This window comes from Mustela lutreola, chromosome 1 (genome assembly GCF_030435805.1).
Source record: "Mustela lutreola isolate mMusLut2 chromosome 1, mMusLut2.pri, whole genome shotgun sequence".
Classification (NCBI taxonomy): domain Eukaryota; kingdom Metazoa; phylum Chordata; class Mammalia; order Carnivora; family Mustelidae; genus Mustela; species Mustela lutreola.
In genome coordinates this window covers 108,594,897-108,608,919 of record NC_081290.1, presented here as the reverse complement: position 1 = coordinate 108,608,919, position 14,023 = coordinate 108,594,897, and the positions used below count along the sequence as shown (strand labels likewise).

The following is a 14,023-nucleotide window of genomic DNA, read 5'->3' as shown; positions in this document are numbered from 1 at the left end:
TACTTGTGTAATAGGCACCTAATAAGTATTCTCTCTCAGTCTCTCCTTCATTCACTACTAGGTTTTTGATAGGAACAAAATGATAAAGTGCAAGTGTTTCTTTCTTTTTTTTTTTTTTAAGTAAAAAGCACTAAACACATGTATGGTGTGTTTATACAATGTGGAACAAACCTACATTCGTAATATATTCATCACTATTACAAATAGTTTCAGAAATTTTAGCATCCAGACTCAACCAGATGCCTGACAGCTGGTGTATGTAATTAGAACTTGCCTATAGGAGTTCTACTCTGTCCACACATAGCCATTATGGCTGAACATTGAACATGAACATGGTAACTATACCATGATATTTTTTATTTTTAGAAAAAATGAACAACATCTTCTCCCTCAGATATAAATTAAAATTAAAAGGATTTCCCATCTTTTCTCTAAATAATACTGCCTGAGTTAAACTAGGCATTTGAGAAATGTGTACATTTGCAAAGCTAATTAGACAAAAGAGAATCAATATTTGTGATCAATAACTGATGTATTACTCATAGAGAAAAGGATTTAAACCTAATTTATAATTTTGCATGTATAATTTTGACATATAAATTTCCAAATTATGTTTGGTTTAGGCTATTACAGTAAAACTTGTTTCTATATTCTGAGTTTACATTGAATTAGAGAGTCGCTAAATGAAAGGTTTAAAATAAAATGGGGGTATTTTTGAGGAAGTTATTCATTTTTTGTTTATTTTTTTAAAAGATTTTATTTATTTATTTGACACAGAGAGCGGTCACAATTAGACAGAACAGCAGGCAGAGAGAGAGAGGGGGGAAGCAGGCTCTCCACTGAGCAGAGAGCCTGATGGGGCTCAATCCCAGGACCCTGGGATCATGACTTAAGCTGAAGGCAGAGACTTAACCCACTGAGCCACCCATGGACCCCATCATTTTTTGTTTATATTAAAAAATTTCACTTCTTTAGGAAACTCAAATCAATGGAGAGTCTGTGACTGGTAGAGATTTAAGTAATTCCTTAAGTACACTAAATATTGATATCCATGACTCTCCTTTTTTTGTAGGCCTCAACTGGTGGACGCTGTCACCTCTGCTCAGACTTCAGACTCATTAGATGCTATTTTGGACTTTTTGGATTTCAAAAGTGACAGTAGTGTTATCCTCCAGGAGAGGTTTCTCTATGCCTGTGGATTTGCCTCCCATCCCGATGAAGAACTCCTGAGAGCCCTCATTGTAAGTCAAGTGAACACTGGGAAAATAAAGGCTCTCAGCTACTAAAATGTTCATTAAGAATCTAGGCAATGATTGGATTATTTTCTATCCATTAATCCATTAACTGTAGTAAACTGTTTTACATAGTGTCTTCTTTGCAATTCCTTTAAAATAACATAAACTGTATTATAAGGAAATTAAAAGATTATATTCACTTATCATATAATATGACATAGAACAAAATTTCAGAGGAGATGACTCTTGGTTATGCTTCAGAAATTGATTTTAAAATATTTGTTTTGACTTCAAAATTCTTCTTGGCATTTAATATATAATACGTTGAAGAGATACAATTCTAATACAAAAAAATTGTATTGGAAACAAAAACTAGACTTCTCTTGGGTTCAAGATTTAAAAACAAAATGTCCTCTTATCCATTTACAATCTAGTGGAATAATTTATAATCTTTTTGGAAAATGGGACCATTTGAAGACCTGATGAAAGCCATGAAGCTCCTCTTCACCCATATGCAAAATTTTAAAGACTGTTTTTTTGGTTCACTGACACAGTGAACACAGTCCATAAACCCCTCGGGAGTTCATAGACTCATGTTAAGAAGACCGGGAGAGAAGAGATTCTATTAACTCTTCAATTCAAAGTTAGAAAGTGAATTTGTATGTGTTGCCAAATCAAAATTTTGAATTTGCTATCAAGGACCATAAAACATTTTCCTTAGATGTTGGTTTCTTTGCTTCTTGAAAAAAATGTTTCTAAAAATGTCCCATGGAAATGCTTAAATGTGTTGATAACCTATTTTACCTCTGTTTATCAATTACTCTGGCTAATAGAGTAAGTTCAAAGGTTCCTTTGGGAGCAATGACATCAGAGAAACTGTTATGATCATCGCTGGGGCCCTCGTCAGGAAGCTGTGTCAGAATGAAGGCTGCAAACTCAAAGTAAGTGCAAATCCAGTCCCATGTGTTGTGCAGTTCCATATCTTTCTATGTCATACTCACTGGGCTGCCTATCACCGGCACTCCTAATCTCCCTTACCCTACTCCACTTTCTCTATTTCATAGCAGTTATTGTCATCTAGCATACTTTACAGTTCATTTATTCATGACATTTATTGCTTATTTCTGTCTCTCACGGAAATGTAAGCACCATGCAAAAATGGATCTTTGTCTTATTAATACCACTTGCTTAAAATAATAGCTGATGCATAGATAATGTTCAACAAATACTTCCTAAAAAGTAAATAGTCTAATACTCCCTCACCAACATATGTTTATTGAGTGCCCACTACATATGTGGCTTTCAGTGGCATGTATGGTATAGTCCTTTTCCTCAGAAACATATTAGACTCTAGGGCTATCTCCTAAAGGAGAAGTTTTCTTTTCTTTTCTTTTTTTAAAAGATTTTATTTATTTATTTGACAGAGAGAAAGAGAGAGAGAGATCACAAGTAAGCAAAGAGGCAGGTAGAGAGGGAGGAGCAGGCTCCCTGCCAAGTAGAGAACCTGATGCGAGCGAGGCTCCATGACCCTGAGATCATGACCTGAGCTGAAGGCAGAGGCTTAACCCACTGAGCCACCCAGGCCCCTGAGGAGAACTTTTCTTTTTAAAGGCTTATTTATTTATTTTAGAGAGGGAAGGAGAGTATGAGCAGAAATGGCGAAGGGAGAGGGGGAGAGAATCCCAAGCACACTCCATACTGAGCGTGGAGCCCTAAGCAGGGCTCAATCTCACAATCCTGAAATCATGACCTGAGCAGAAACAAAGAGTCAGATCCTTAACTGACTGACTGCAGTGCCCTGAGGAGAGCTTTATAATAAGTGTGGTGTGCAGTTTTGAGTTTTGATGGAGGGAATTTAGTTACTTCTAATTATCCAAAATTTTACATTTTGTTTTTAATTTCATTTGCTCAAAGCTTCTCCATTTGTCTGAGTGGACTATTAATTTTAACATCTTTCTCATAGAAAACCAAAACCTTACTTTGTAAGCATAACTAGATATAGAAAATCCAAATGGATTAATGTCCAAAGCAGCCTATCTTTCTATAATGCAAATAGATTAAAGATGCTGAATATATAAAAAATCTTTTTTGGTCCACATTTATTATACAGTCAGCTTCTAGTCAGCATTTTTCTTCTCTCTCAAAAAAGACACCACTATATTATTTTCCTTGCTGAGTGCTTGCTCTTAAAAATAATAGGGAGAACATTCTTGAAATAGTGCCAAAAGAGGCAACCTAAGCTAGAATATAAATTAAGTACGAGAAAGATTACTAAAAAAAGAAATGGCATTGAAAATGTTTGAACATCAGCCTGTTGCGTTCTGGCAGAGATTAAATTTGTATTACTTCTATGACATCAAAGAACTATGACCTCTTACATATTTTTTCCAATTTCTATAATTATTTGAATAGCTGATTTACTTCAGTAATCATATATCAAATATCTTGACTGAAGACAGAATTCATATATGAAACATCCATTCAGCAGAATTTAATAAGCATCTACTCTGTGCTTATTATTATTAGTCACTTAACATAAAGATGCATAGAATATTCTATCTTCCTCAGAGAACTCCCAGTCCTTTTATCAAATAGAAACAAAAAAATAATATTGAAATATAAACAACATGCTCTGAGAATACAGAATATATAGCAAACTCTTCTTTTTGGGGGTACTAGGGAAGGTTTCACCAAAATAGTAGTATTTGAGCTTTGTCTAGAAAAGCTTTTTAGGTAAAGGCACGATAGTATGGAATAAAGGGAATTCTAGGAGAAATATAACAATGCATGAAAAGGCCTGAAGTAAAAATGAGTTGGGTATGCCTGAAAACAGTGAGAAATTCTGTGGAGCTGGAGCACAAAGTTTTCATATTAGTGGGGCAGATAGGTGAGAGCAGAACTACAGGAAAGAAGGAAAGAGAGAAAATAAGTTGGATCTTTATTAATGAGAGGCTAACGGCCATCACTCCGCAGAGAGAGGGGAGAATCGTGTGTTTTTAGACAGGTGAATGAGATGCTCAGATTTTTTTTTTCTTATTTAGAAAGATTCAGAGTGCAGGGACCAGCTGTTGACTGGATTAGAGCCAGCGAGATCTGATTGGAAATACTTGCAACAACAAGACAAGAATTAGTAAAGTTCACACAGTGGCAGTAAGGTGAGAGAAGGAGACAGATTCAAGAGTCAGTTAGGAGGTAGATTTAATAGTACTCAGCGACTGATGGGAGGTGGGGAGTGTGAGAGAGGTAAGAAGCTGGATGACTAGTAAGGTTCCAGGGTAGGGTACTAGGTGTGGTACTAGCACGGTTTATAGAACCTAGTTTGGGACTGGGAGGTGGGTAGAGCTATGAATTTGTTTTCACCATGTTAATTTTGAAATCTTCTGGGTCACCAAGTTGAAAAGAGACTTGAAAAGAGACTTTGGACTTGGGTCACCAAGTCCAAAAGAGAGATGGCCATAGCCACCTGCAGCCCAGAAGAGGAGTTCGGGCCAGGAACAGAGTGGCTGCAACCTTGGGAGAGAGTAGAATGTAGAATAAGAAGGAAACTGAACAAAGGATTAAATGTAAAGTTTGGCTGAAAACAGGATAGCCAAGTTCTCATCACATCTTTAAAGTTATCTTGTAGGGAGCTTAAGACTATCCCCTTTCACTGTCATTCAATTTTGTTAATATCTTGGGGGAACTTTTTAAAAAATGCATCTTTGAAGATGATTAACCACCAGATGGGATTGTTGTAAATGTTCACGTTTGTGTTTCAACATTTTGCTGTGGAATATTCATCTACCTATAGCTTAGTTTGAGGACATATGAATAGAAAGAAAATGATGTATTCTCAGCAAAAATTTAAGCTATTTACTGGGCATACAATGCTCTGACTGCCCAAAAGGTACGTGCCATCCTATCGAGTGCTAAAGTTTTTGAGCATTTACTAGCATGAAATTTCTTGCTTACCCCATGGCAGTCGGAGTGACAGCTAGTCAAGTTTACTCACTGAGTACAAAGTCCCCTATTTCTTTTTCTTATTAGTTTTTTGTTATGTCTTGACTTCCTTGCATTGTAATTTCGTTTTTCCTTAAATGTGTATTTGATAAGATTCAAACCTACAGAAAATAAGAAGAATAGCATGATTCCATGAACATCTGTGTTTCCTTCACCTAATTTGCCAGTTTTTAACATCTTGCATATTTCCATTATCTCATTGTTTTATCTCAATTATTTTCTATTTTGATTCAACTATGTGAGAGTGAGTTGCAGACATCTGGCATTTTACCCCTAAATGCTTTTAGTTCTTACTGCGTGAATACAGTTGCATGTAGGCCCTTACGATGGACAAAGTACATATATATATATATTTATTAGTTGGTGAGTTCATACTGTTATCTTTAATTCCAGTCCAATGTAACAAGCTTCTTTCTCTCCTTCCATTCCATACATTTATCTTCCTTCTCCTACAGAGAGAACTTTGGTGTTCAAGAACATCAATATATTAAAATTCATTTACTCAAACCTAAAACACACACAAAATAGTTTTGGAATTGCTACACTAGTATTGCTACAAAAGTCAAACTAAATAAAGTGTAAGACTTCATCACAGCTCTTTTGTTTTTAGGATGTAGCCCACTAAATGTGTACTGTCAGAGTTCTATATTCTAAGTCTCTTGCATCAAGTCTTTGTTATTCTCTTCTGTTTAATTATGTTTAATTAATTAATTATATTTGATATATACTTCTATTTGTTTGTTTCTCTTTGAATTCAATTTTGGCAATCTTCCATCCCTGTTGACTTAATTTTATTTTTTGTATATATGAAGTATTAACATGGTTCAAAAGTCAAAACTACGTTTTAAAAACATTCTCAAAGGTGTCCCATTCCCTTTCTTAGCCTTATCACCCTTTCTTGCCTGCCTCCTCCATGTACCTGTTGTCATTAGTTTTTGGTTTCTCCTTGTGTTTCCTTTTGCAACAGTAAGTAGATGTACACACGTGCTTTCCTTTTTTTTCTTTCACAAAATACAGCATTCTATATACACTCTTTTGTAGCTTATTCTTTCCACTTAACAGTATACCCTGGAAATTACCCCATACTGGTCCTCAGAGATCTTTCTCATTCTTTTTCATAACTACCTAGTTTTCCACTATGTCTATGGACCAGTGTATTGAGAATCTCCTGCATATGGTCATGAGATGGTTTCTACTATTTTGTGATTAAAAATCATGCTGAGATGAATGATCTTGCATGAAAATGCATGTAGGCATTTTTTCTTATTATTGGAGATATTTTCTTATTGTTGGCTAGGGTTGCTGGAACAAAATGCAGATATGTTAGCTTTTGCCAATTATCTTCCTTAGGAATTGTACCATTTTATGCTTTTACCAATAATGCAAGAGAATGCCTATTTCCCCATAGCCTCAATAGGAAAGTATTTATCAAACCTTTGAATTTTTAATCAATCTGATAGTTAATAAATAACATTTCTCTGATTACACATGAAATTTAGTATCTTTCCTTCTATTTGGGGACCTTTTATATCTTTCTCCACCCCTATCTCCCACTCTCTCTCTCTCCCCTATTGTATGTGTGTGTGTCTGTGTACCTGCGGCCTAATTTCAGAATTTGCAAACCCTATGGATGGATTAGACCCTAAGAATCTTTAAAGATGAAACTGAATCCCCTAAAACATATGTAATAGCAAAGACCAGAATCTAGATGTCTCCATTTGTAATTTGCTTTTCATTAAATTATTAACGTATACTCAATTCTTTTTTTCCCCGAGGCCAGAAAAGTACCTAGCTTTTCAAAAAAAGTGTTTGCCACATAGAAGTCATTTGAGAAATATTTTTTGAACTGTTATGGTAGCATTAATCAAATTTGGATTCAAGTGGAAACGAGCACTTTTTAAACATTTAGAACAAGACCTTATGGTCAAGTTCAGTACTTTCACCAAATTGTTACTTAAGAAAATGTACGTGGCATCACTTAGGTGCCATCTAATTGCTGCTTTAGAAATACAATGAACAGGCAATTTTATGACTAACCAATCACAAAGGAATCAAAAATGACTTTATACATTCAGAATGTGTTCACAAGTAGATATATCAATTATTGTACTCATTCCTTCATAAGAATATGTTAGCATATGCATTTTTAAAAAAAAAACACAATACCTTCATCAAGTATATGTGTCCATTTTCATTGTGTGTCTTGGTCAGCCAACCAGTGCAAAATTTTCTAACACTTTGGGTTGTTTTCTTGGGCCCAAGAGTGAAGCCAGTCTTGTCCAAGCCTTATTTCATATATGATTATACATATGTCTGAGGTGGTATGTGATTTTTTTAGGCAGTGGTAGAAGCCAAGAAGTTAATCCTGGGAGGACTCGAAAGAGCAGAGAAAAAAGAGGACACCATGATGTACCTCCTGTCTCTGAAGAATGCACTGCTCCCGGAAGGCATCCCACTCCTTCTGAAGTACGCAGAGGCAGGGGAAGGGCCCATCAGCCACCTTGCCACCACCACGCTCCAGAGATATGATGTCCGTTTCATAACTGATGAGGTAAATTCCCTGAGAGTATTTGCAACATTCACAGAAGGAAAAGAAGCCTGTCTAAACTTGAGTCAAATGCAAAGTTCTCTGAAGTCAGTCTCTTTTCCTCTGCAAACTAATGATCTCTCTTTCCTGTTTAGAAAAAACTCATAAATTGAATTTAAGGCTATTCTGAAGCAGCCTTACATTTTGAATAGATAATGTCCTATATCCTAAAGCATAAATATTGAAGCACATCCTCTTATTTTAAGAAACAAATTCTTTCCAGAAATACCTTTACTTCCGTAAGTTTTAAGATGCTGTTAAATGTTTCAACACTGAAATATCCTGGCTTAAGAATTCCTGTGTTGGTTCCTATAGCTGCATTTTCAGGAAGCTGTCTAAATTAAACTTGGGTTAGAACAGAAAAGTTTTTAAACCTCAAGATGAGCTGCCTGCTGAGAATGATATTTCCAGTTTGCTGCTGAGCACCTTCCTACCACTTTTGGGTCAAAGTTGGTAGGCTGCAAAGCATGACAGCTAGCATCATGGGCTTTTGAGACAGACAGAACTATACATTCTGGCTATTTTTTCCCAGTTGTTTGTGCTCAGGTGAGTTGTTTAACTCCTCTCTGCTTGAGAACAAGGTCAGTATTTCAGGGAGATTGAAAAAAGCAGAGAAAGGTGGAATTGAAAGAACTATTTATAAATGCCTAATATAAAACCTCCCCTGCTCATATCACATATTTTTAGGCAGTGCTGATAATGAACAAAATCATTTGTTGCCCTTATTTATTGCCACAGAGTGCCAGCATTTTGGCAGATTTTTTTTTTTTTTTTTTGGTGTTAATGTTTTATTAAGAAAAGGGTTCCCTAATGTAACTTGTGGACTTTGGGTGACAATGATGTGTCAGTATAAATCTGTGAACTGTAACAAATGTACGACCGTGGAGCAGGATGCTAATGGAAGGGGAGGTTGCTTGTATACTGGCAGGGGGAGACAAGAAGCAAGGGGTATAGAGAAACTTTCTGTACTTCCAGCTTGGTTTTGTTGTGAACCTAAATGTGTCCTAAAAAAATGAAGTTGATTAATTTTTTAAAAAAGGATAAGGAAATATCCTGAGGGACTTCATTGTAAGGAAATATCAGTTACTAGATCCATTGCTCCTTAGTACCATCTTTAAAAATTGATATTAGTTAGCTAATGCCATGATATGCTGCAATAACAAATGGGCTTCAAAAATCTCAGCTTACGAAAAGGTTCTCATTCATGCCATGCCTAATGAAGGTAAGGGAAAATGTGGCCCTGAGCTTACTACAATAGTAGTAAGAAGAGAGAGAGAAGACACACAAGCTCTTAACTGTCTCAGTCCAGAAGTCACCCGCAGCAGTCCTGTTCATGGTCCTTTGGCTAGAACTATGGTCCCAACCTAATCGCAAAGAACCCTGGGAAATAAAAGAGAATGTGACTATTTTTAAGAGCACTAACTCTTCCTATCACAATATCAACTTCAAAAATCTAGATATGCACTAAGTTTGAACATCTTTGAACAGGTGAAGAAGACTTTGAACAGGATATACCACCAGAATCGTAAAGTTCATGAAAAGACTGTACGCACTACTGCAGCCACTATCATTTTAAACAACAATCCATCCTACATGGAAGTAAAAAACATTCTACTCTCTATTGGGGAGCTTCCCAAAGAAATGAATAAATACATGCTTGCTGTTGTTCAAGACATCCTACGTTTTGAAATGCCTGCAAGGTATGATGGAGTGCATCTGTTTCCCTGTTTATTTAAGCCAACTTATTTTATTTGTTCAAGCTTATTTATACATTGGTGTAGTACACATGTGGCTAATAATAATGGTATGGTCCTTTTGCTAGGTTATGTTATATAAAACCAGAATTTGCCAAATTTCCTCCTAGAACTATTTAGTGGGCCAGATAAAACAACTTTACTTTGGCACTATGATTTTAAACTCTATGATTTTACTTAGGTCTCCTGTTCAGTCTGGTAAATATATATTGCCAAACATTTGTAATGTTTTAAAACCCAACTACATTTTTGATAGGACTATTTTTATCAATAGTGCAACAAAGTGATACATGTTCTTACCAAGTCATTTCTAATGTTAACTTTCCAAATGTTGGTGATCTAACATTGAAGCCTCATCCATCACAGATCAATGAATCTACTACTTAAGTTAAAAGCTTCAGGCATGGCTCATGTTTTGGGACTATGCAAGGTATGGGGAGGAGAATCAGCAGACTTCATCATTCTCAGTAACTTTTACTGGATTCATCTTCCTTCTAATTCTCAGGTCTCTTCTTCCGAATTCACTGATGTCTCCCTTCAAAGTGGGGCTTCCCCAGAGCTCTCTGCCATTCCTCACTGAACTGAGAGGGCTGGAAAAGAAATTTCCATTTTCCCTGAGTTACTTGCACAGCAGGATCCCCAGGAAAGATAAAACTTGAGCATTTCCAGTTGAAAAGGAAAACAGATTATGGGGGAGTTTGGAAAATAGATAAAGACAAAGGAAAAAAAAATTAAAGGTAGCGAAAGAAAGGGGTACAGAAGGAGTGAGTAGAAGGGAGAAAAGAGCAGGACAGATAAGGAAGGAGCAGGTGAGCGAGGGAGGAAGAAGCAAAGTCTGTCTGTAGCCAGGTATGCCAAGTGGAATGGGTTTGACTTCTGTTTCTTTGTTTGCTTTTATAAGACTCTGTGGAGGAGATCCTGGGTGGGTTTTCTGCCCTTGTCTTGTGAACCTAATGATGCAGGGGACAGTAAAAGAGGAGGCACTGGGGTAGAGAGCAGCCAGGGAAAGGTGAGGAAGCTGTCGCAACACTGCAGGGCAGATTCTCGGGACTAGAATGGTTAGAGTTGGAAAGAACATTATAGGGCCACTTTGCTTGGTATCTCTCTCTGGTATGGGATCTAGTCTCCTGGCAGGTGGTGTCCAGTCTTTGCTTGCACTAGTCCAGTGGTAGGGGGCCCACCTCCTCTGAGGGAACTTATGTCATTATTCAAAGACTATCACCAGTACTTCTTTGTGTAACTGAAAGCTTCCTATTGGCCCTATTTGCCCCAATCCCTGGAGCAGAGCAGAGAAGAGCCGGTCAAATCATTCATCCATGTGCAGGCCCTTTGAATATTTTAAGACAGCCATCATGACCTCCTCATGCCTTCTTGTCCAGGCTAATAATACCTTATAACTTAGTGATAGTGTAGGGGGGGACCTATAGGGATACTGTTCCCTCCCCTCAATAATTTTCTTCCTCAGATTTAGATCCAGATTTCTTTAGCTGATTCTTTTGATATTTTTTGTATTATTGCCATAATTTTATTATTACTGATATGATTAGTATTAAGTAATCAGGATTGGAAGACCTCAACACTCCTTAGACAGCAGACAAGATAGAGGCATAGGTGTAAGATTTCAGACTTACTTTAGAGGAGATAAACATTTATTTATGGGTTTTACTGAGATGTCTCTTTAATTGAAAACTCTGTAAGTAGAAAAAATTCCTCGAAATGAACTGTGGCATGTCATCAGCCACTGATAATGTGAGAGAGCATAGGAAAATGTTTAAAGAAATATATTGGCACACCATCCCCCACCCCACCCCCAGTTTGGTATAGCTTTCCTTGAAAGTATATAGTACTTAACAAGAGAACCATGATGATTCATACAACATGTGTTTTCCACTCCTGAGGTGTGTCCACCAGTTGGCTGAAGCCATTCATAGCTGGGTGTCCTCGCCTTGCTGTCATTTTGATACCAACCCAAATTCCACATATCTGAGGAATGAAGGGGAAAGCCCTAATCCCAACGCTGGCACTCCGGCGGGCACCTCCCCAGTCTTGGAGTGGCATGAGGAACACTAGGCCCCATCTTCTTTTCCCTGAGGATTTGTTTTTGTTTTTGTTTTCCAAATCTGACTTGGGAAGCAGCCATTACAAAGAATGTGCAGCTTTTTCCTTTTCTTTGTTGCAGCAAAATGGTCCGTCGAGTTCTGAAGGAAATGGTTACTCATAATTATGACCGTTTCTCCAAGAGTGGGTCCTCTTCTGCCTACACTGGCTACATAGAACGTATGTCACCCAAAAAGTGGTTCTCCCTCTCTTTCCTTCCCCAAGTTGGTATTGCTGGAACTGTTGCTAAATTACAGGGGTTTGGGTTTTTGTTGTTTGTTTGTTTTTTTGTGGTTGTGATTAGGTGCTCCCCACTCGGCGTCTACTTACAGCCTGGACATTCTTTATTCTGGTTCTGGCATCCTAAGGAGAAGTAACCTCAACATCTTTCAGTACATTGGGAAAGCTAATCTTCACAGTAGCCAGGTAACTCATTTTCCATTAGTTTTGCTTCATAAAGTATATAAAAACTTAGTCCAAAGTAAAATAACATATATACCAATGATAACGCCATAGGATGCATAAGTTAACAGTGGCTTCTGCTTTAAGTTGCTCACGAGTCCATCATCTGCAGGAAGCTATATGGTTTATAATTCCAAGTATGAACTTGAAACCTAAGTAATTTGATTTACTGGACTTGCCAAACATCCGTTTGTTATTTCAAAGCAAACCTATTCACAACATTGAAATTGTGCTAATATTTTTCACTTATGTTTTTTTAAAATATTGTATCTTTATTTATAGATATAGTCCTTAATGTTCCATGTATCTAACTCTGGAATATATTTTCCTTCTCTGGGTATTTCTATGAAGAAATTGACTCCCTATAATAAAAATTTTGACTCTGAAGAGTCCATTATATTTTTCAGTACTACCAGAAGAAAAAAGAATACAGTGTAGGCATTTGACAACTGGCTGAATTCCATGTCTTTAGTTTTACCCAAAATTTGGTTACAATCTATAAAGGCTTCCTAATCATAAAATATACTTTCTTTTTAGTTTTTATGTAGATCAAAGTATAACCTTCTCAATAAGCTCATTTAAGCATTAAAATGATCCAGTGCCACACAAACTTGAGTTCTCATCCCTATTATATTACTATAGCCTTTGATGAGACTCTAGTCAGAATACTATGTCCTTCCATCCTGAGGAATCACCATCTGTTTGCTGATATGCACTCGGAAATGCCAAACACCCAGTGGGTATGGGGGACCAAGAATATATATGATTCCTGTGTATGGGAGAGATCTTGATGCGAGCCTCTATCATCTTTTCTTTCAGCTTAAGAGAGAAGTTGGACAGGAAGGTTGTGAGTCATGGCTTAGGGTGCTCTACTCCCTCTCATAGCAGCAGCCTTATAGCCACTGTCCCAACATTTCTCCATCTCCTTTTAGGAGCTCTGCAAGACAGCTGACCCATTATGTATGACAGTCCTGGAGGGAGAGGGACTAGGAGTCTCAAGGATGCTATCATAAAATGGAAAGCTCGTGGCCTTTATAGTCAGACAGAAGGGGTTTGAGTTCTACCTCTGCCATTTGACTTTTTTTTTTTTGACATCTACAAACAGGATAAATGGTTGTAAGCATTAAATGAAGAAAACCTGTGTTCAGACATGGAGTTTGTTGTTGTTGTTGTTTGCCTAGCTGCTGCAGATGTCTGAATTTCTGACCCTTAGGAAAGTTCTAGCCACAGCTCAGAAGCCTCACCATCACTTACGGGGCAGGCAAGGAGCTGGTTTCAGGACTGTTCTCTCCCTTTTTTCCCCAGGTGGTCATTGAAGCCCAAGGGCTGGAGGCCTTGATTGCAGCTACTCCCGATGAGGGGGAGGAGAACCTTGACTCCTACGCTGGCATGTCAGCCATCCTCTTTGATGTTCAGCTCAGACCTGTCACTTTCTTCAATGGATACAGTGATTTGATGTCCAAAATGCTGTCAGCATCTGGTGACCCTGTCAGTGTGGTGAAGGGACTCATTCTGCTGATAGATCATTCCCAGGTAATCTGTTCATTCTGCAAGTATTTATTGAATCCCTAACCTTTTTGTAGGCATATTTGAAATGTGCTCTGTGCTCAGAGGATACAGGACAAGGTTCAGCCTATCCAGGAGTTCACGTTCTAAACACTCACGCTATTGGTATCGCTGCCCTTCCTCCGCTTCCTCTTTGTTATAGGGAAGCAGGGTTTTCTTTCACCTTTGTTAGTTGATGAAAACACCTCCTCACTGTTGGGGCAAAAGAGAAAATAATCAATATAACATGAGTACAGTAATGTCATATATAATTCAATAAAACTAGAAGAAAAAAAAAGAGAAAATACTGATGCTAACAGAAACAAGAAATTATGGAGAAAATA

General features: G+C 37.4%; 1 protein-coding gene across 1 annotated transcript in view; it reads left to right on the top strand.

The window, feature by feature from the left end:
• Window positions 1–14,023, top strand: part of MTTP (microsomal triglyceride transfer protein) — a 44,064-nt gene that overhangs the window by 21,771 nt on the left and 8,270 nt on the right. The window contains exons 9-15 of the mRNA XM_059172394.1: window positions 1,073–1,241; window positions 2,069–2,176; window positions 7,573–7,785; window positions 9,310–9,521; window positions 11,755–11,852; window positions 11,977–12,098; window positions 13,440–13,667. Coding sequence (XP_059028377.1) covers window positions 1,073–1,241; window positions 2,069–2,176; window positions 7,573–7,785; window positions 9,310–9,521; window positions 11,755–11,852; window positions 11,977–12,098; window positions 13,440–13,667 — 1,150 coding nt within the window. The remainder of the gene's footprint in view (window positions 1–1,072; window positions 1,242–2,068; window positions 2,177–7,572; window positions 7,786–9,309; window positions 9,522–11,754; window positions 11,853–11,976; window positions 12,099–13,439; window positions 13,668–14,023) is intronic.